Raw genomic sequence first — 23,433 nt, forward strand, 5'->3', positions numbered from 1 at the left:
TGAACACATTAGATTTATCCAACAGCAGAAGGGAATCTTGAAGTCAACGGGAATTGTGCCTTCTCAGGAACATCATTCATAGCCCTGTGTGGCATAGGATTTCAAGAACCTAAAGCGATGTGATCTCATAGATTGCTTATGTCTAATTATCAATGAACCTATTTAAACAGAAGTTTGATTTCACAATTCAGCTTTATAAAGTCTATAAAATATGCAGTTGTCTCCAGAACAAATTCTGTGCAAGTAATTTCTGTAATATCAATTTATATACAAAAAATATGGTCCTTTCAAGGAGATCAGTCTTGAGTAAAATAAAACCCAGAACCATTCTTGCAACAGATGTTTACTAGAGCCCAGGCTTCAACTAAATCATAACAGCCATATTCTTAATATAGTTTTATTGTGTGACTCTTGGCATGTCCAAACTTCAGCTGGGGAAAAGGAGGGAAAACACTGAAATACTAAGAGAAACTCTATTAGTGTTATTTTAATTTTTCAAAACATTAAGCTGTGAATTGTGACCAGTGCAGCTGGTGGATATGGAAGGACAATGGAAGTTTCCTGGCTTATTGGCTGTTATTATGTTATGTTTCAATCGCCTTTCTTTCCTTGCACGTGTTAAAAGTCTATGTAGTCAAGCAACATGAAATCTAAAATTAAATTGCCACAGTTACAATAGAGAGGCAGAGCAAGTATTTACTTCTAAAGATAGATCACTAAAGTTAGGAACCATATCTCCTTAGATTGTCCATAGAATCAATGGATCAGCAGTGGTTTCTCCAGGGACAAATTCAAAGCACCTTGCTCAGTCTTCTTCTAAGTTTTCTTGTGTTGGTGCATGCAAAAATCAGGTGGTACTTTGTCAGCTGTCTAAACCACAAAGTGAGTACATCTTCAGCGCTGGTGCTGTCTACCCCTGGGATGACAACTGGCCCTCAGACAAAACAAAGTGGATCATCTTTGCATGCTGAACTTTGCTCAGGAAAAGTTGGGGACAATGATAGTTGGTATGGTCCATACAGGCACTGACAATTGTGTTCCCATACTTGGGAATATTTCCTTGTACTTTTTAATGTAGTAGCATCTGTGTAGCCACTCTCTGTGGCTATTTGGTATGCTAAGGGCTACTTGACAGGATGGCTACTGAGACCATGGCAGGTAGTCCCTAACTAATCTATGAAAGCATCTACTCTTTATCATCTTTTCCTATTAGAATGTGTGATAAATACAGAGGTTTGTCCCTGGGATTCACCAGGGCACAGACATGGTCTATTTGTCAGTAGGTCAGGAACTAATAGTGCATACATCGTGGGAGCTGTTTTAACACTTCCTCTTGATATCAGGGAGATTTTTTTTGTGTTTCTGGGTGATCACATGTGAATAGAATACATTTGCCCACTTGACATTTGTTAGTGTGGTTTGATGCTTGCTGCTTCAAGCTTTTAATTCCTTTGCTGAGTATCTTCCAAATATTTTAATGAGTTGATGATAAATTTTAAGTGTGCTTGTCTCACAGAAAACAAAACCATTTATGCCAGGAGTGGGAAGACCATTGTCAGCTATGGTCCTGCATTTCTTAGAAACTACTGTTCTCAGTTCACGATCTAAGGACCACAAAAGCACTTTAAATGTACCATTAAGATTTTCCTTCTTTAAGAAGAAGGGAAAGGTTTAAGCCTGGAACTCTGTTGAAATATGGTTTCACTTAATTTCCAACACTTTACTGTAAATTGTTTAAGCGTTATCACTGTGAATAAATACACCAACAAATCACACTTCATTTACTTTGACCTGGTTTTTGTTTCTTCACTAGTGAAAGTGTTATTGTACATCTTTTATCCATTTTGTTTATTATTGTGGTGATCATAAGCAGCAGCTAAAGCAGCTAACATGGCATAGTCCTTTTATACATCAAATAGAAAGACAATATTGCTTGTCTTCAAAGTTTGGTCTTTGAAGTGTAGAAAATAGGCCAAATTATTGCTCTTTGTGGGTGTAGGTTAAGGAACAAATTGTGCATCTCACTTTTTCTCCATCACTATATGTGTTAAGTTACCTCAAGCTTGTCAAAACAAAATATTTACTGTGGGTGACTCTGAAACTGTTCCAGCTCATAGATTCTGCAAGGAAAAAAATGCTTAATTTTGGGTCAGTAGATGCATGAGGGTACCAGCAAATAAAGGTGAGAAAAGATTCTGGAAGGTTGGCACAAGGTCATGGTATCCTGATTAATTTCTAAGTATAATTTAGATAGAGGTTACATCCAGGTGAGGGCCTGCTGTACAGAGAAAGCTTCCTTTACCCAAAGGCTAGCATCAAATCAAAGAACACTCAGGAATGGAAAAGCAGAAATTGTCTCAGTCTTACAGGATGACACCTGAAGAATGGTATAGAAAATTAATTCATGCTGTGTTGCAAGGCAAATTAAAATCAAGAATCATGAACATTTTGTGTGTTAGCACAACTGATTTTGTTTATTTTGAAACCACCCTAAAATCCAATCATGCTGTATGTACATAGACAATACACAGGATAGCACACCAAATGTAGACAAGAAAAATAGAATGTATTCTGTTTTATTTTGCTGGTGATTTTCCTTTTTATTTATTTTCATTGTACATCTGCTCAACTTGATGCAATGATCCAAACTATATGGATCCCCCTGTCAACCATCCTCAACTTCCATGTCCACACTGTATCTCTAAGAGGAAACTTCCATCGTATTACCTCTGGGGTATTTGTCCAAATGATAAAGTGTGTAGCTTCTTATGTAGGTTCCTCTGGGGCTCATTTTTTATGTAGATCTGTTTCGTGCAGAACAAGTATACCAGCATGTATCTGCTTTAACTATATTCTATAGTTAGTAGGTAAGACCAGCTATTACTTCGGGTTACTCGGGCAATCATAAGTAGCACACACACAAAAACAAAACCAGAAAATAGTTTTCCACATCATTTAGAGTGTTAATTTTCTTTACATTTCCAGTGTCATTTATTTTGCTAAGCACTGCTGCAATTCTTTCCACTTGTCTTATGCTCTTATTTTCTTACAAAACAGTATACTAGGCTTTCTGTATAAAACATATATATAAACATTTATATATATATATATATAAAAACAAAGCAAAGACCCCCAAAATGGACTTACACACAGGTATACATTTGTCCCTCGTTAGAAAATATACTGTATCTATTTGTTGTCCCTGAATGTCAAACACTGACTATTAGAATGGGATAAGGAAGAAAGGGGCCTCTTTATTTTCCTGGTTTGTTTTTAAATGTACAGTTAAGTTACATAAGGTGAACAAAAGCAGAGTAGTCACAGGAACAATAAGATCTTGTTTACATATTGACACCATGTGGTTCTTGTTGCCGTTATTACTACTCTCTAATTTGACTTCTAGCTATTACTTTCCAGGAATTAATATATCTATACTTTTTCTTTGTTATATATTCTCTCCCCTCACAATGACCTGGACACAGGTTCAGGGAGAATGAAAAACTGGGAAATCCAAATGGATCCTGAGGCTCTGGAGATTCTTGTCTTGCTTAACTTTTCTTGCCCTCTCTCTCAGAGATTATCAATCATTTAGAAAATTATGGTTAATTCTATATAACAAGTAATTTTTAGTGGCCTTTCCTTCCAAATATGCTTTTTGGTAATGATTTGAGATAGCTTTTCACATACACTGTTAGCGTTAGATACCAGCCTTGCATATTTGTATAAATACTTTTTTCATGTATAAGGCCCCCATTATTGGTACAGATAGCCCTCTGTCCTCGGTATCTATTCTTTCAGCAAACAGACACATCATATGAACTACTTATCATTACTGAGTGATGTGCTGGGAGAACAACTCATGCTAAATGCACCACAAAATTTGGTGGTGGCAAGGAAGAGGTTATACTTCAGCCCAATTTATTTAGCTCACAAAACAGTGTCTAATGACTTCTTGGCTTGAAGTCTTTGTAATTGAAAAACCCCAAATATAAAAATGTTATTAAGATTAGGGGCAAAAAGGAAAACCATGTGGAATTTAAAAAAAAAAAAAAAAAAAAGAAAAAGAAAAAAAGTACTGCTTGCTGGTTTACAAAGAGTCTGTAACACTGATAAAATCTTCGGAAACCAATGTTCTTTTTTTTTCTTTGTCTGTCTTTATTTTGGCTTCATTTCAACCCGGGAGTTCATATCATCTCCCTCCAGATCATACTCTTCCACTTGGCCGCTGGTCCACACCTTCATGCGGTCAGTCAGGTCGCTGCTTCTGGGAGCCAGGATGAAGTCATAAATCAGGGCAGCACTTGCTCCTCCAATGATTGGGCCAACCCAGAAGATCTGAAACACAGTTCCCAGCCCAGTTAAAAAATGTATCAGGTAATACTTCATTTGAAGATGTTCTGAAAATCTCCTCTGAGGATTTTCACTATGAGATTTACAGCAAAAATATTAAAATTACATCCTATCATCTGAACATTTACTTAACCACTGGCAAGAAAATAGGAATTTCTCACCATGAACTGGCAATAGACCAAGAGATTAATAACTGTAATTATGATTTAAAGTTCTGGTATTCAAAATTAGATATCTACCAATAAAACATCTCAGTTACTCCAGATAGATTTAGCAGGGGGGCACAATTTCTAAAAGCATCGAGGGCATTAGATTCCATTCTCCCACTAACTTTCAATGACAGATGAATTAGAAAGTAATACTTATTGACAACATAATTAAGGGCTTATTTTTTTAATAGTTGCTATTTAGCTAGTGATATTGCTGTATTTGTCTTGGTCTAATCCCTTAAGGCAAGATAAGTTTGAAAGGAGAGGTAATAAAAGTATTGTAGTAGACAGGTTGATTTTATTAGAAATAACAAATCATTTTGAGGGATTTGTATATCCAAAGACTTCCTGAGTCTGAAAACATGTTTTCTTTTATTCAGCAATATCAGTGGTTTAGTATGAATTATTACCTCTATCTCCTTCTCTCTAAAAAATATTTTTCTATGAAGTACCAAAAAGTACTTCTATGAAGTACCTACTAGCTTAGTTACATTATCTTAGTACTGCAAAAGAAATGTTTAAGTGGGAGATAATGGCAAAATTTCCCCAGTGTCCTCCTCTTACTCTTTGCATTAAAGCGGCATCCATATCCAAAATTTTCACAACCCATTGTATTGCCACTAAATTTCCATGAATATTTATGCAACTGGCTACCAAAATCATGAGTAGGAGAGCTGGAACAAGCTACATATTAAATATTCAAGAACACATACTCATTTAGGGCTTTTATATCAGCCTTCTTTATTGTTCTTTAGTGAAATAAGTAAATGTTTATAAAGTTCCTCACTTTAACTGCATTTAACCACAGGGAATAATGTAAAATTTATAGTGTTTCCAGAGAACTTATCCATGAAAGCACATAAACAGACAGTTAACTTTAAGATGAACATTGTATTAACATCCAAATATTGGATGATTCATTTCAGTTTATAGACCTGATTAAGAACCTTCCTAAATTAGGTTTTACCAGATTAATCAGTAACAATTTACAAAGTCAGTTTAAGCAATAAATACTTGATACAAGATTCTATGTAATGAGTATTTAACATTTAAAATATTTGGAATAAAGAAACATAAGGGAAATAACAAAAAAAAATCTACTGTATTACTTTGAACGTATCACTCAGATTGAGGACTGGAAAGGAGCAGAAGGAGATTATCCTTAGTTAAATGAAATGGTATGAGTCAGAACTCACTGACTTGGTGCTAATAAGTGTTTAAATGTTTCTTATCTTGTAGATTATGCATATTCAGAGACTCTTTTAAGTTTAAAAAAAATATTCAACTTACCCAGTGATTTTCAAAGTTGTTGGCAATCAGCGCTGAGCCAAAAGATCTGGCTGGGTTAATTCCACAACCAGTGTAATCGATCTAGGAGGTGGAAAGAGAAGTAGCGGTGAGGCACTGATACACATGTGGCATCTTCATTACACAGGAGGGCAAGTGGCAGCCTGTAGCATGGTTTGGATGCTTATAACAGCTTCATTCATCCCAACCACTGTTCCTCAGGAAAAGGAAAGACTGCCATGTGCCTGTCCTGTCCCACCAGGGAAAAAGCTCCTACTTCAGTGACTCCTCCCAGATGTGCAACCTCATCACTTGTTGCCACAGCCACATGGCTCAAGAAAGAAGGGCCATGCATGATGCAGAAACAAGGTCAGACTCTGAAGTGGAAGAACAAGGAAGAAACTATCATTTTTCTGCCTTCACTGGCCCATCCTGAGGTGGGACATTGAAGATATCAAGAGAGCTAAAACTTACAGCAAGAAGATGTCCCAAGGCAACAGAGAGACCGATGGCCAAAGGTGCTGATCCTGAGACATCAGTCCTTCTCCGGTCTGTGGTGGCGAGGACACACAACACCAGCTGGAAGGTAGCAATGATTTCGATACCTAGTCCTTGGCCCGCATTGATTCCTTCTGAAAGCTGCATGGTGACAAAAGAGAAAATGTTATTTGATATTTCTCCATGACTTCAACCAGTATGATGGAATTTTGCAGGATCTACTTTCTCAGTTGGGAATCAGAGACCTGCACAGAAATTTGTAATTTGTCTTCTCAGGTTACTTTTGCTTAACAGAGGGGAAAAAAAAAAAAAAAAAAAAAAAGAAAAAAAAAAAAAAGTGAACAGAAATTAGTTTTGAAACACTCGCTTCTGTACTCAAGTCTTGGCATAACCAGCTTTTGTTTGTGGTTCAATATGGTTGCATGGTTGCTGCATCCAGCCAAAGTGAATGCTCAACTACTAGACACAATGAGAACGTAACTGATCTACGTGTGCTAAACAGATGAGCCAGAGATTTGCCTTCAGTAGAGTTTACCCATAGAAGTGTTCTCTTGTGCCTTGAGGCATTTATTCATTGCTTCTGCAAATGAGAATCCTGGGATCATATTAAACATTACTCAACTTGCCTTCAGCAACAATTGCTAAGCAAACAGGGGCAGGAGGAGAAAGGAGCAAATAATAAGAAAAGTGCATAGTTTTAGGTAGCTTGAAAGTATTTATGTTCGCTATTAACAAGTCACATTAATCTTTTCTTCTCCCACCACTACTTATATTTTGTAATTCAGTATGAACTCTTCAAAACAAGGACTTAATGTGGACAATGTCCTGCAAAATGCTGGCCCCATGGGCAGATTTCTGCATTAATATTAAGACATATTACTGTGATTCAATTGCCTGAAAATATGCATCTAATGCCACTTGGAATACCCTGAGATATCCACAGTGTTCATGTAGGTCTGGTAGATGTGACACAAGTTCTACAGAAGACCAAAGGTATCTAAAATGTTCTAGATGGCAATGTTTAGGCAGCATATCTTTAACTTGGACAGATAATTAGTCATTGGAGATAAGATCCACTCATCTGATGAAATGTAGGTGATCATTTGAGAGTCAACTGAACAGCTCTGTCTTTTATTTTGTGTTCGCTAGATCTCATTTGACTACAAGAGCTTAGACACTTAACTCACATGTAGATTAATTTTAGGTGTCTTAGACTCAAAGTGAATCTTACTCAACTTCTTTAGGAGCCATGAAAAACCATCCCCAATTCAGGAATCCTAAGGGCCTGATAGGGTAATATTTCAGTTTCCCACTGAAGTAAAGCAGATTTTCTAGAAAAACTCACACTGGCAGACGTAGATATTCCAACTGTATTATTAATCATGAAAACAGCATAGTTCCTTATTAATGTAAATGCTGTATAATACATTGAAACCACAGTAATTTACATAAATGAACATTATACAGTGGAAATGCTGTCATATTTCAGGAGTACTGTTAGAAACTTTTGCTTAACAAGAAACCATGGACCTAAACAATTCAATATTATAACAAATTTTGAAATATGCTTCTATTTTCTATATTCAGTGGTATCTTCGTTAAGACAAGCCAAACCTATATCTGAGCTGAATAACTTGCAGTTAAGCAGAAATAACTATATTGCATGGATAGGACAAAACATGAGCTTGGACTCACGCCAGAGAAACTGAGAATGTGATCGACTCAGAGTAGGAAGCAAACTTGTGCTCAGGAATAGTGTTATCAGCAGGTTATCTCATCTGTCACAGCCTCTGCATTAAAAATTGTTAGGTCACACATGGCAAAAACATAACTAAATGTTATTGTGACCTGTACAGAACAATGAAACTATGGGAAATCATGCTTTAAATCTATTTTTGTGGTTTTATGCTCTAATTTTCCCAAAACTAATATTTGAATAGCCTTAAAACTCAAAGATGTTTAGTTGAGCTCTCTCACTTTCCACCTTTGCTATTCATGTTTCTTGTTACTTATCTATAACAAAGCAGCATAATATCAAATTCCTAAACAATGAAAAAAAAATCTGAGACTTTAACCAGCATAAATCTGATTAGCTACATTAAAAGTAGTGAAAATATACTGTTTTCTAAGACCTGCCAATCTGAAGCATTAATAATATATATCTTGTTCTTTAATATTCAGAGCTGATATCTGTTGAGTTAGAAGACTTATTCACAGATAGAAGAGAATTCTGGTTGAGATTGTGGGCATTTTGATTCCTTCAAAATCCATACAGTAGAAACTGAAATCAGTTAATGAAACCTTCAGCATTAATAGGGCTTACATGTGAGAAATACAAGTCTGACATAAATATATACAGATGAGCTGGCAGTAAAAATGTCATGATCCAGAAATTCATGATGAATGCCTTATATATCACTAAATTAATATTCTATTACTTTTGTCATCCCCTTATTTAAAACAACCAACCAACAAACAAACAAACAAACAAAACTAACACTTTTTTAGCTGCAGAGACAGTGGGATTTGTGGTTTTCAAAAAATTATGCTTCAAATATATTCTGTTGATATCAAAAGTAATAGTATCCTTTTAAAAATCTGGACTATAGACTCTCTGGAAAATCCTATCTCACACTTGGAAGGTCAAATCATCAAACTTAAAATGCAGGTGTATTGGCAAATAAGTGAGTGATATGCAAATGCCCAAATGTGGATAAGAAACTAAATTCTATCATCATGCAACTGTTACACCCCAGAGAATCTAGATCTGAGGTCTGACATATCCATGTTAGTATTTGAAAAGGCCTTGGCACTTCAAACAATTGAACAATTCATTTGAAGGACTTCTATAAAAGAAAAAAGACAGTAAGAGCAAAATTATGCCTTTAAAACCTGTGATAATTCTTATCCTTGAGAGGAGGAAATCATATTCTTCCTTTCTCTCCAGGAAAACACATCTTACAGATGACCTGACTTGAGGTCATTCTCCCTGCTAATCAACACTTATTGATGGGCTGTGTGGAATCAAAGAAAACCTGGAAATATCATAGGAAACCTTTTGCTTTCCTCTAACATGTGATTTTACCCAGCCTGCCAGGGACGTAAGATTCCACTGTGAGAACAAGGACTCTGGGCCATGTTCCAAAATGAGGCAAACCAAGGCAAACCTTGGATGTTCTGCTTTGTTGTGGTCTGTAGATCTGCAGTGTAAGTGTAGTATCACAGTCGTTCATTATTTACGTACTTGTCAGAGCTAGTGTCACTACAGCAGCAGCCTGGACCATTCATGGCACAGCAACACATGGAACAGCATGAGTCTTCGCCACCCTAACCACATCCCAGCCAAAGCATTACATGGGTAGTTGGAAGGTGCATTTCCTTGTATCAAGTTAAAATGTACATATATATGTACGTATGTACATATATATATGTACTTATGTATACATATATTTATATAATCCTATTTATATAATCCTTGGTCACAGTGGTTTTGCAAGCATTATCCAGATAACAATGAAATATGAAACATTTTGCACCTTTTGAATCTCCTGTTTTAAGCTCTTGACACAACTAGATAGGTGTAACCAACGTGAATTCATTACACTTTCATTGTATTTTCCATTAGTTATATCGGTTTTTTAAGGAAAGCTTGAATTTTTGTAGAATAACTGACTCCTGAAACTTCAGGGCTGTGTAAAGCTTAATCCCAATCTAGTAAGAAGTGGTACGATGCATTACAGAGACCTGACTACTTGAGGCTGTCAGTAAAACAAAGGCAAAAATCAACTGCTGGTCTTAACATCTAACATTCTGCTACTGAGAATATTCAGACTATAAAGTAACCATATCTCTGGTTCTTAAATAGATAGAACAATGCCTTGAAACATAAGACACAGTCGCCTCTACTGTAGTGTTGGGGTGTCCCTTTCCAGTGACCCATACCCACACTGCAATGACTTTCTTCCCTTCATTGGTAGGCTGTTTACCAGCAGTCACAACAAGGTATGTGGACTAACGCTGCATTTGTCCTTGATTTATCTGCTGGGAAATCTCTGATCTCATCTCAGTCCAATAACTCCTATATGCTCTGCATTTTACGTCATGCTCATTAAGGCAGCAGAAAAAATGTCAGAGATAACAGCACAGTAACTCCATAAGCTTTTCATGACTTCTGAGGCTTAAAGAGTGGATTCAGTGCTTTAAGGAACCAAATATGCTCTAAGGGATCAAAATGAGCACACAAGCCCACATTCATCTCCAACACGGTTTCCTACACCACAGGTTTCAATCTAGACTTCTCCTCCTATTTTTTTTTTTTCCACATAAATTGTTCCTCTAAACTTTATTTCTAAGTCTCTGTTTTGACAGGAGAAGCACCAGAAACACATCCAAGAAATGGGTTACATCATTGGCAAGATCTGAGAGTTATATGTAGACACATACATTTGATCACCCAAATCAATCCTGACAGCATTAGCTTATGCTGAGCTAGCACCCAGACAATAAGCAGAAGCCTACATGGAGACATCCCAGGTGAGGTGTATCCTTCTGTAAGACGAATTCTATGATTATTTTCACCTGAGTTCACTGTGAATCTGAACAAGTTTGTGGAAGAAAACCCCACTGGAATTCAGTAAATTTGTAGAAATATATCTCATTCAGAAAGCTCCTGAGGTGCAACTGATTGGAACTTAAGGAAGCACTTAGGGCATGCTGAAGTTCTCAGCTTTGTATTACTGAACATGGGATTAGGTACAACACCTGTTCCCCATTCAAAGATTAGCTTTATCTGGTAATGCTACTGCTGCTACTGAACAACTCCTGGTTTGAATTCAGTGCAGACTCTGAGCAAGAGATTGGACTAGAGACCTCCTGAGGTCCCTTCCAAGCTGAATTATCGTATAAGAGACCTTGTTTTTTTGGAAAGGTTCTTCCTGTGGGAAGGTCTAGGACAGAATTGCCTTAATGTTGCTCTGGTTTGGCCAAGTTAATGTCTAAAACCAGCTGGTGACATATGCATATAGTGGAGCCACAGTTGGTGGATCAGTCACTGTGACAGATCTGTGTAGGTATAATCCATATTGGTGAGTGACTCAAGAGACATGTAATATAATCAGATGAGGACCATTAAACCTGAGGGCAAGATTAGTGGAAAATCATTACCGTGAGAGTAACTAAATGAGACAAATACCTGTTTTTTTGTTTTTAGGAAATGGGTAGTGGTCACATTGTTTCCATTTCTCCACATCAAATAGGATACGGGATCTATGGAAGCTTGTTTCTCAGAAGTGCCATTAACTACCATGTTTAGCTGACTGACTTCCACAGCTTTGAGCAGTAATTTGGGCAAATTAATGGTATGTTTTCTTTCCTTTTTTTTTTTTTTTTTTTTTTTTTTTTTTAAGAACAGGATATTTATTAGTTGTCTGCCTTCAGAAGAGAAATGGGGACAGGAAATTAAACTGGCCCAAGGTAAACCCAACTGTGTACTTCTCTAGTGGCTTCATATTTTTCTCATTAAGAGTAAAAGTATATCAAGTTCAAACCTGTTCCCTGTTATATGGATGAGACAGTTTGTTACGCAAGGTGGTTTCATCACGTGGTGCTATGCTGCATCTCATCCAACAAATCCTTAGCTGTGGATTGTATTTTCTAGGATACAGTTTACTTTCATATAACAGGGATTAGTCTCTCATTGTTCCTGAAAAATGATAGACGTCTGGAAATGTAGAATTCTATTTTTCAGTAGGGGAATGCCAACTTTCTCCATTCTTATGAAACACTTCACTGCAAGCTGTGCCCCATGATGGCTTTTAGAGAGAGAAAGTTAAGCCACAGAAATAACATCACTGATGGCTGGAACTTCTTTGCATATCATAGCCATCTCCTAGCTAAGACAGACTGCAGAACACCAGCAACAGCATGGTTTGCACAAATAAGAAGCATGTTGTGGTCTGACTATAAATGTATTACCTTATATTAAAGTGGTTTTAATATTTATGTTAGGAGAACTATGTTCTTCTGTTAACACAAAATCTAGCATTTTAAGGAGCTGTGCTGCAATAAATAATATCTTTATATCAGACAGACTTCCTTCTGTGTGTGTGGAATTCAAAAACAGAGCTAACAACTTGCACCAGGCCTGCTGCTTTCAGAATTCCAAATTATTAGCTTATCTCTGCCATGGCAGACTTTTTTCTTAAATTAGGTTTTTCAGCATTTTATTCAAGAAAATTCTCTCTGTCTTACTGCATTTTTTTTCTGTAGTTTAAACTTTCCCTTCTTTGAATTTCCTTATTTTTCTTATTAAGGAAAACTCTCCACATTAGTTGAAATAGTTCATGCTCTCTTTTTCATCCCCATGCGGTATTAATTATGCTGCTTTATACCAACTAACTCATTTAAGTGTTTTGTTGGGCAAAGTTGTTTAATGGAATGTTCTTCAAATCTAATCTCAGAATAAATCACCGTCCCTCAGAAACCCCTTCCACTATCTTGCCTCTTATTTTGTCTGACTGTTCTCATTCTTTCAGCTCCAGCTACGTCATGAAAATATCTTGATAATTTCCATTTTAGTTACATACCTTTATTCTGCTGGAAGTCTGTCCCAGTTCTCAATAGCTATAAATCTTCCTTTAACTCATAGTCAAAATGTATTCAGAGACTTTATTCCCAGCTATTTAACTACACTTATTCTCTTTCCTTGCTACTTAAGAGTATCACTCTGAAATGGATGTGTCTATACCCATTATTTGAGTGTTAGGGATTCAGAGAGTACAAAAGTCTCATGCTTTAGTGACTAGAGATCTAAATACTTTCACTTAAAACTATATGACAGGAGCACTCAGAAGAAGCTGGTTATGAGGCAAAGAATTAGCACTGGATCGTATCCTAGATCAACAATAGAAGCAGAACCTAGGGACAAAACATATTGTCCTCTGTTAGATTATCCTTCCTATAAATACAGCCTTAAGAGCTCTAAAGGGGACTCATTCAATTCCCAAAGCAGAAATTATATTTTCCATTCTTTAGACAGCAGACACCCTCCAGGAACAAGATTAACCTCCCTCCTCCCACCCCACCTTTAGGCTGATGAGAAACTAGCCAGAGCTTTGTGTTGCAGCAGCCTGGTATGGTATAAAGAGAAGAGTGATGGTTTCATTTATATTAAACCAGAGCACATAAAGTTTACATGTGAGACCAGCAACATACAGTAAGATTCATTTCCTCTATAGGATTTCCATTTAGCACAACTAGTTAGAGGTAGAACGTTTGTCTCATTTATACTTTTACTTTTTGATGTGCCTCTGGGAAAGCTGATTTGGGGAAGCATTTTTTAAAAAATCTTGCTGCTGAGAAATAAACAACTTCTATTCAGGGGATGAGGAATGTTGAGTTGTGGTGGATTTTTTTCTTTATCCAGCAAAAAATAACCAAATAGTTCATTTTCCATAACACTTTTGAAGCACATTTATACCATGGAGATATTTATGATCTCTTGTATTGTCAGCCCAGAAGGAGATGGGGAATTTTGGGCATATCTGAATTTTGAACCTAATAGAATATTCCTCTCTATGTGGATTTCCACAAAACTCACAGTATGATTGTTGACAATTGCACCAAAGCAATATTTATTTTATACTTCTAGATAAACACTCCGGCAAACCTGTGAAGTCTTCAAACTTTCCAAGTCTGAGGACGTTCATATGGTCAGTCTTGTGCAGAACATTGAAGATTTGGCATTTTCATGGATTTAAAAAACAGCTCTGAATACGTGCAACGGATTTCAGGACTTAGGGGAACAATTCCAGCTCCTTCATTTCTCCACCCTGTTCATCAAGCAGTAAGTCATATCAAAGGAAGGAAAAGGGGCCAAACCTTACTTTATTCATTCCTCAGCCCAAATACAGTCATCATTAACTTAGGAGAAGTAGTGTGCGTATGTGTAAGGAAACATGTTGCCACAGTTCTGTCTTGAAAACATTCATTGACTTCACTTGGCACAGAATTAGTGCAAGATCCTTTGGTTTTCTGTGGCACCTCTCAGTGGTTCCTGGAGAGGGGAAGCATGGGGCTTTACCAGGAAAGTACACAGAGTATTTTTTTGTTCCTATCCTGTCACAAATGCCAAAAAGAGAAACCCCTTGCAGAGATTTCAGGACATATTTTTGCCCTCCTGAAATATGTTTCCTCCAATATGCCAGTCAGGCATATATTTGATATATAACAGGTTAATGTCATGCCTTAGCCTCAGATCTCATTGACTTCAGTGGAGTTGCAGCAGTTAAACACGGGCACTAGCTTTGGCTCTGGATGCCAGAAAGATCAGTACTTTCCCAACAGGTTGCACATTAATAAATACACAGAACTACATGCTGCTCCCAGCCAGGCCAGAAAAACCTCCAGGAAACATTCACTTGTTCCATTACCTTGATATTATTATCCTGGAGGTACTGAGGAGCACAGCCACAAACCATAATGTCTCATTGTGCCAGGTACTGTATCAGCCTACAGTGAAAAGTGTGCCTCTGCTTCTGCATATTTGCAATAAAGAGACAACAGCTTAAAGACAGGGAAATACAGAAACTGAGAAATGCAGACACATAACAAACTCATAGTTTGCTATCTATGAATTTGAGCACAGGCACAATAGTTTGGACTGATTTCCCTAACTCTGGAATGGAGATTTTTCTAAGAATGAAGGTTTCTTTGACATTTTTAATTGTGATACCAGGTAAAGATCTCTCTGTTATTGAATTCTCTCATTAAGCTAGAGCATGGACAAATAAGCAAAAATGTACTACCGCTCTAAAGAAAAGAGGCAATTTCCTCTTGAGAAAACAGGAAATTTTTCGAGAGTTATTTTTTTCTTCCTTTAGTATTTGTGATGTGTTTTAGTATCCTTGCTTTAAAAATCCTTCTCTTAAAGGGAGCTATATACAGCCCAGATAGTGACATTTTTTAGGATTCTCTGGTAAAAGAAATGCTATTCCTGACTCACCTGAAGGTTCACATAATCTGATGAGGTACATAAGCCCTGGTACAATGACTTATATATTGGTTTTAACATTGCATCAATTTAACCAGAGGAGATCCATAATATTCATTCTCACATTTACTGTGGAAATTTCCATTTGCTCTCAGGCTGTGGTTCTTGCCATGTCAAATCTTGATTTAGAATAGACACCTACTAATAGATTTTTAAAAAAATTTTCTAGTTAATTTAAATTAGGAAATTAAATTTGGCTTTACCTCATCTGAAGCATTCTTTGATGTGCACATATGTGTGGAGGTGTGTATACTCATACACACAATATATTCAAATACATATGGCATAATGCATAGTATGCTAAGGAAAGGAAAACAATTTTAACTCTTTATTCACCAAGAAAGAGTGGTAGCAAAATAAATTTCCTTATATTTCGTACTTAATCGTGATTAGTTTGACACCTGGTCAAACAGAAAATAATCATTCTCCAAAAATCCCAGCAATCCCAATACATCTGAATTGTAATATTAACTAATTTACCAAATTAATAATTCTTTTAGATCTCTTGCAACTCACTATTTTACAACCCTCTGTGCACCCCTTTCATCATTTTCTATCATTTCTAAGTAGAAATAAACTAATATGACCTTTAACCTGAGGCTTGTAGAGTGTTTTTCAAACAATGCACCAGTCATCCTAGGATCTTCTGGATGTGGACCCAGTTCATGCTACAAAATCCACTTTGAATCACTCTGTTCTAGCACCAAAAGACTGGCCTGCAGGTGGATGATCACTAAGGCCTTGTGCCAGAAATGGCCATGCTTCTGAGTCCCTGCATGCTCTCTGCCAAAAGCTCAGGATAAGGCTATATTATTATAGAAGCACTAAGTAAATCTTCGTAGAAATGGAAATACGAAATAAATTCTAAGATCTGAGATAAGGATTAGAGCTGTAATCCCTGTTATCCCAAATGCTCCAGAGGATGGATGATAACCATCAGGTTTACATCTCAGTCCAGATGTTTCTGTTGTCACTGTGTGAACACATTAGAAAGCAGCCAAGACTATGGCCAGTTTTGAGCAGGTGCCTTTCCTGTGCTCCACCTGCCTGGCCTGGGCTGATTCAATACAATGCTGGCATGCCATAAAAGACTGCTGCTGCAAAATTGAAATTGAATAATGAGCTATTGTTGTGGTACTCTTTGTTAAGAAATAAAAATCTCAGACTAATCTCATGTACAGGAACCATTTTGCTCACTCTAAAAATGCAACTTCTTGTCCCTTGTAGGAGCTCAAGTGCTTAAGCGTGCAGATGTCACAGCACATAAGCAAGGTTGGCAGGAGGTGCCTACATTGGATTGAAAACACGGAATGCAGAGAGCAGTGACAAGGAGAATGAAACTCACTGTAGTGAAACTTGAGAAAAGCACAATATATAATCTGCACTGAGAAAAGGCATCCAAGGATTTTTATTAAGTGCTAGAGGTCAGGAACTCAGCTGCATGTCTTGTCCATCCAGTGGCACCACTGGAAATGCGATTTTCCATACTGACTCAGAGGAAAAGCGGCATCACTTAATCAATTGTCCACTCACACTGTCAAGCTCTCAGTTTATTTTGGAAGTTCTTCCAACTCAACCCGACTTTGTTTAATTTGAGGTTGGAGGAGAACAGACTCATAGGGCGTGAGCACAAAAAGAGGGAAATCACAAGCTAAACACTGAGTCATCAGGGCCAACCATGCAAGTCCCACTCCCCATGGTGAGAGGGCCACCATTGGTGCACTGGTTTGGACCAAATGTGGGGAGTCTGGTGATTCTTGTTTGTTATCCCCTCTGAGGCAACTTTCTAAAGGATGGGAAAGATTTGGTGAGGAATATCAGGATAAAAATATCAGTGCTTACCCACACACACCATTAAAAGGTGTGGCAGGTCTCAACTTTGTGAAAGGGAACTCCCAGTGCAGGGGAAATTTTATGTTTGCACCAGAGGTCTCTGTGCCTTTGGAATTTGTTGGGTGAAAAATCACCAACACTGATGATAGAACAATACATCTACAGAAGTTAAGGACACACACATTGTATGTCCCATCCTATGTTCCAGTCTCCTGGAGACAAGAGATTGTCCAGCTTTCGGCTTTCCCAAGTAGCAGAATAAGAACACATAGACATCAGAGAAAAAAATCTCCATCATAGGGGTTCAAAGCTTCTCTGCTGCTACTGGATCACAATCCAGCTAAATGGAGTTACTTATAGAAAGGAGACTCATTCTGTAGTGTTACTTTGGTGAGGGTGGAATGTGTCTCGAAGTAGCAGATACTGCCCTGGTATGAAGAATCAAGGGCAGCAAAGGGTGCCTTTCTCCCTGTCTTTGAGAAAGGATTTGGAGTGGGCCTCTGTGTGTTTATCACCAAAGGGCAGCACACCCTTATGTACACCTATTCTCCTGCCACAGCTGTTCTAACTCTGGGGACACTGCTGAGCAGTAGGGGCAGAAACACAGCCAATCACACTGGAAATCCAGAGGGTGTTCCCGCAACAAGTGTCTTTCCACAGCCCAGGAATGGTATCTATATGATCATTCACCTGTTTTAAGAAAATGCTCCACATTTTCAACCACAGATCTCTTCTGGCTTTTCCAGGAAGTTCTTCAGTTACACAAACAACATTTATCAGTCCACTGAGTGTTTTTTAAAACCAAGTCCTTCTATTTGTTATTCTTGGTTGTTTTTCTTTTCTCTTTATCTACCCTGAGCAATGCTACCTTCAGGTCTGTTTTCCTTGTCTACAATTTTTGATGCACATACTTACAACTTTAAAAATAATATATTTCATCAGAAACTTCAGGCAGAGCTTTCAAATAGTTTCCCAATTGTAGCCCGAAGACTTAGGGGATACATTTACTGGCATTCTAATCAGTGTGCCAAAGAACAGAAATTATTATATTGTAAAGCAGTGTCTGCATTTTTCCAAACTCAGATTATTTTCATGGAAAATAAAACAAAACAAAACAAAACCAAAAAGCCTGAGCTAAAGAAATTTTCTAAACTTATTGTTAAAATCCTCAAGATAATCATTGCTGAACTGCAAATATTGTGTTACCTTACTGCACAGAAGTCTCCTCTCACCCCCCTTTCCTGCTTGAGCTCTTTGTTGGTCATTAACTGCCTGTGATGAATAGTTTCTTCCATTATCCAAACTACAGATCTGTCCTCACTAGACAATAACCAAATTATAAAAAATAGACAAATGCTGGCAGATGAGTGCACTTTGGGTTATGTATTCTCTATTCTTACTTTTTTACCTAATGGGAATTTGTAACATGTACTAATCTAATTGCCAAAAAAAAAAAAAAAAAAGATAAAAGATGATGTAAGGAAAACTATTTAAATTTTTAGAACAACTAAACCACTGCATACTCCTCTTTCAGCTTTTTCAGTTCTCAAACTTTTCACTTTGGCACCCACATGGCTACTAAAATATACAGGAAGCTAAGTGTCTTAAAAGGATTCAGTAATCTGAATACCTCTGACTATTGTCCAAAATGTCTTATTTGGAACAAGCCAAAGTAACTAAAAATATTTATTGACTTCAAACTCTTCATACATGACTGTTTAGCTTGTCTTAGTATAAAACAGACCTTAATATTGAACATGTTAAAGGAGCATCCTGCTTTTTCATTCCCCCTTCCTTCTCTTTAACTTTGCACCTTCCATGGTTTTTTGTGCTTCATTTCCTTGCATTTTCCTTTTTTCCTTTGAGCAATGACAAAGACATGGATTCATCCTACTTCATTTTGGATATTTAACAGAGGCTTCCAAACCTGGAACCTCATCATGACAAAGAGTTGTCTGTCTCTGGAAGACAACAGATCTAAAGCCTTTGTCTCTCTTTCTCTGTGAACTAGAGAAAAGCCTATGGAAAAGGGCTGCTCACGTGGCCCTCAGTGAAGGACCTACAGTTGGGCAGGATAAATCTAAGTTTAGGTATGAAATCCTAAATTACCCAGCATCCCCTGGGGACACTGAATATCCACTGACTCCATTAAACTGATCCCACAGTTTTTCTGTAAAAAACACCCCTATAACAGCACGGCAGGATCAGAACAGAGGACACAGTCATGCACATCCAAGCCCTCTTCCCAGCCTTGTTAAACAAACAGCACTCCCTTTCTTTCTATTCCTTTTCTCAATAGTGAATCGACACCTCATTTTCCACAGGAAGGGCAGGAAGACAAAGCAGTTGGCAGGGATGACAGCTCTGTCCCTCCCCTCCTTGTCCACAGGTTAAAAAGCATGATATAAAAGCAAATCACTGTGGTTTCTCCTTATGGTCTATTTGCTGAAGGACGCAGCATGCTCTTGGTGCTGGGTTGTAATTTCAGGATATGCCCTGTTGTGATCAGCTCTGCACAAGGGCAGCCATTCTGCTGTTCTACCCTGCCTTGGGCTCTGACTCAACTCCCCCCCTCGACCCTCACCTCCCCTCCCCAGACAGTCCAAGCTTGTCAGTGGGAAATGAATGGATTTGCTTTCCTCTCTAGTTCTTTCTTGTAAGGGAGAAGAACAGCTGCTGCCGCCCTCCCCATCCCCAGGGATGTGAAAGGAAAAAAAAAATCAAAACTCTGAGTATTTGACAATGACAAGCACTGAGACCGGGGCTTTTAGGAACTATTTTATCCGTTAATTCACACACAGCAGCAGTTGTCAGATTTGCAAAATTGGTATGATGGAGATTTGCTCTTACCTGGTTTTACCTATAGTGTATTTTATGGCCTTGAAAACCATGTATTGGATTGTATTCCAGAGGTGTTCCTCAGTAGGGAACAAGGCTTCCACCCTAACATGAAATTTTTGAGATTCCTAGTCTCCTGAGCTTACTAAAATCAGTGACTGCACTGATCTTTCCTGATCTTTGTTAATCTTTCTAGCTGTCCCCATAGGTCCTTCTCTTCTGAGATTTTCCTGTGCAGAGCTCTGAATTATATCCTTGTAGCTTTCAGACATACTGACTGAGAAGCAAGATGAGTTTGGGGTGATCATCTACAACCCCCTTTACAAATGAACAGTTTCAGGGCTTTTGAATAGAGGAAGAAGCCAGTCATCAGCATTTTGTGGCAAGCAAAAGGGAAAGACGAAACATGAGTGCTATTGAAACCAGACCTCCTCTGTTTAATGGCAGTTGGACACCTCAAGGAAACCACTTGGGTGGATACCCTGTCCCATGTAGTTGAGCAGTTCCCTCTGCCAGTGGTTTCAGAGGAAAAGACCACGTATTTGCACACACAGCCAGAGCCTTCTGGATTTAATAAAATGACTTGCCCTTCTTCCCCAAAATGCTTTGGATATACCCATCAAAATTTCCAAAACAGTGACACAGTGACACAACCTGAAGGCACCAGGCTCTAGGGAGGTAAACATACAACCCCCAGAATAACATGAGGGTGGATGATACCAAGATGCTCTGGAATCACCTTCTTAGTGTCAGATTTTATTATGTTTTAAAAAACTGCTTCATTTTCTGAATTAACTGTAATGCAAAAATATATTACTATATTTTTCAATTTAATTTTTTTGATCCTTTCTTCCCTTTTTGCCTAAATTTCTGAAGAGAGACTGTATTTGCAGCTTTATGTCCCAAATATCCCTCTAAGTTTAAATGAACATAAGATTTCAAATTGGCTCAAGTCTTAAACTGCAGTCAGGAATATTCTGCAAGAAAGAGGCCATAGAAAATACGTGAAATACTTGTTCTTAACAGAATCAGGTTGAATAAGTGACTAGAAGGCAATTTCCATTAGTACTCTGTGTACTGCAGTGGCTGTAGCACTGCTTCCCACAGTGGAATTATTTCGAGTTAGGACAGACACACTTTTAAACTCGAAATAATTTTTCTCCATTATGGTACAATAGTAAAATGGCAATACTTGGAGGAGGAGTTGTGGCCAGGCAGTATTTATGCAGCATGATGTGAGCACCTGTCTGGGAGAGAGCTAAAACCTACACTCCTTTTAAATGTAGCTGTCTCAAATCTTTCTCCAGTCTATACCTGAAAATTCAGGGGGTTTCCCATTTTTGCACAGCAAAAGGAGAAACACAGAGAAAGTGCAACTGGGATTCTGTGTCGGGCAGGATCTGAGCACTCTGCCTAATGCAACAGGTAATGCTCACACCTTTGGTGATAAGGTTTCTCTTGCTATACATCTCTCTCGCTGTTCGCATAGGTTTTTATTACAGTTGTCATCAGGTTACACAGTTACACTATTAATTAGGTACTGAAAAAGAACCACATTCACAGAAGCAAAACCAACACTGGTGTATGCATATTAATCAACATGTTACCTGAGATCTTCAGAACCATGAAAAGGACTTGATCAGGCAACTGCCAGTGATTTCAAAGTTAAATTGCTCTCAAAAGGCACCTTTCAGCAACTTTGATGTACAAAATTGATCATAAGCAAAACTTCTTACGACCATAATGTCCTAAAACTCCAAAATGGTGTTGGGGGGGAAGGATCATCCCTATAACATAGATCCATCCTATTATCATTCAGAACCAGATCCCCTGATACAATAAGCAATTAGCTGCCTGAGGTCACTGTCAACACCACCATCAATACCACACACCACACACACACACATATTAAGTAGATTAAAGTTGTTAAATTTCTACCAGAAAAAAAAATTGAGGAGGAATTAAAAGTTTCTACTTACCGAGTTGAGCCCCAGGAGGTTTTTTGGGAGAGAAGAGGTGACTCCTGACAGAATAGCTGTGGCCACCACTGCCCCCAGGCACTGGGCAATGATGTACATGAGTGCCTTGAAGATGCTGATCTGGCAGCTCAGCAGGAGACCCAGGGTCACAGCTGGGTTCAGGTGTGCACCACTGATGTGACCCACGCTCTGTGCCATGGTAGCGATGGATAACCCAAAAGCCAGTGAAACCTTCACGTTGTCCTGAGACAATGTTTTGTTGCTCGCCACTGGGAAGTTAAAACCCAGAGCTGAACCAATGCTGATAAAAATAAAAAGGCTCATGGCAAGGAACTCAGCCACCACTGCTCTCCAGAATATTTTCTTTTTGAATTCACTAGCCATCTTTCCTCTCTTTCTCTCTCACTCTCCCTCCCTCCTCACTTTCCCTTTTCTCTCTTTCCCTTCCTTTGCCTGATATTTTTCCTTCGAGGTCTGAAGAGAAATCTGGAGAAAAAATGCAGTCCTTGGATTATTTATAGGGCTTTGGGTGGTCTGTAGGAGGGAAGGGGTGTTGCACAAAAGGAGGAAAGAACATCTACATAGATGCTGACTGCTAGATTGATGTAAGACACTGTATGCCTGCCAAAGTTTTTTCTTCTTTTTTTTTTTTTTTTTTTTTTTTTCCCCTCCCTTAACAGCATTCGATCTCTGCTGCCTTTTTTAAGAGGCTTTTTAAAATTCTTGGAAAACTCTTTAGGAGTGCCTCAGGAATTTTACCCTCACTTCTTTAACTCCTGTATCATCATTCAGCACATGGAGTGGAATGAAAGCTTTTACAAGATTTCTGTCTTGAGCTGGACTGAAACAAAAAGGAAAGTTATCTGTGCAGGCTGGTAAGTTATTCATGCTCAGCTTCACTAGCAGCATCCGAAAGTAGTAAATAAAACTGACAAGTAAATCCAACTCTAGAGACTTAAGTACCTCTGTTTCATTTGAAAATGGTTAGAAATGTCTCTTCTGGCTCTATGGAGACTTGGACTTGTTTCTGATGCCAAGCCTGACAGCTGTACAGACAGACACATGTATTTACACAGGCTCACGCAAGCTGGTGTTAAGTGATGAATGATAGGGATCGGTTTTGATCTCTATGACCACTGTGTAAATCTGACATAACACTGCAAGTAAGCTGGAAGCTTTCTATGGATACAATTTGGATGATGAGGGGCAGTTGATTTGGGGGATTGCGTTTTTTAATTCATACCATTCCTTCCCATTTTTCTCTCAAGCGTAGAGCTGTCTCAAGGTTTCCTTAGGCTTGCTCTCCCATACTCCTTCTGACTAGCAGGAAAAAAGCCAAATTGGGGGCTTCCTAGACTGTCCTGCAGTGAACGCACATCTCACACACTCT

At 38.1% G+C, this 23,433-nt stretch overlaps 1 protein-coding gene across 1 annotated transcript; it reads right to left on the bottom strand.

Annotated features, from left to right (window-relative positions):
* Window positions 1-2,453: 2,453 nt before the first annotated feature.
* AQP1 (aquaporin 1 (Colton blood group)) lies at window positions 2,454-22,634 on the bottom strand. Its single transcript, XM_074899829.1, has 4 exons — window positions 22,044-22,634; window positions 6,321-6,485; window positions 5,850-5,930; window positions 2,454-4,335 (listed from the first exon to the last, which is right to left on the bottom strand). Exons 1-4 carry the CDS (start codon window positions 22,425-22,427, stop codon window positions 4,156-4,158), a joined length of 810 nt encoding a protein of 269 aa, XP_074755930.1. The 5' UTR covers window positions 22,428-22,634; the 3' UTR covers window positions 2,454-4,155.
* Window positions 22,635-23,433: the final 799 nt, after the last annotated feature.

The sequence above is a fragment of the Athene noctua genome, chromosome 2, assembly GCF_965140245.1.
Source record: "Athene noctua chromosome 2, bAthNoc1.hap1.1, whole genome shotgun sequence".
In the NCBI taxonomy this organism is placed as follows: Eukaryota; Metazoa; Chordata; class Aves; order Strigiformes; family Strigidae; genus Athene; species Athene noctua.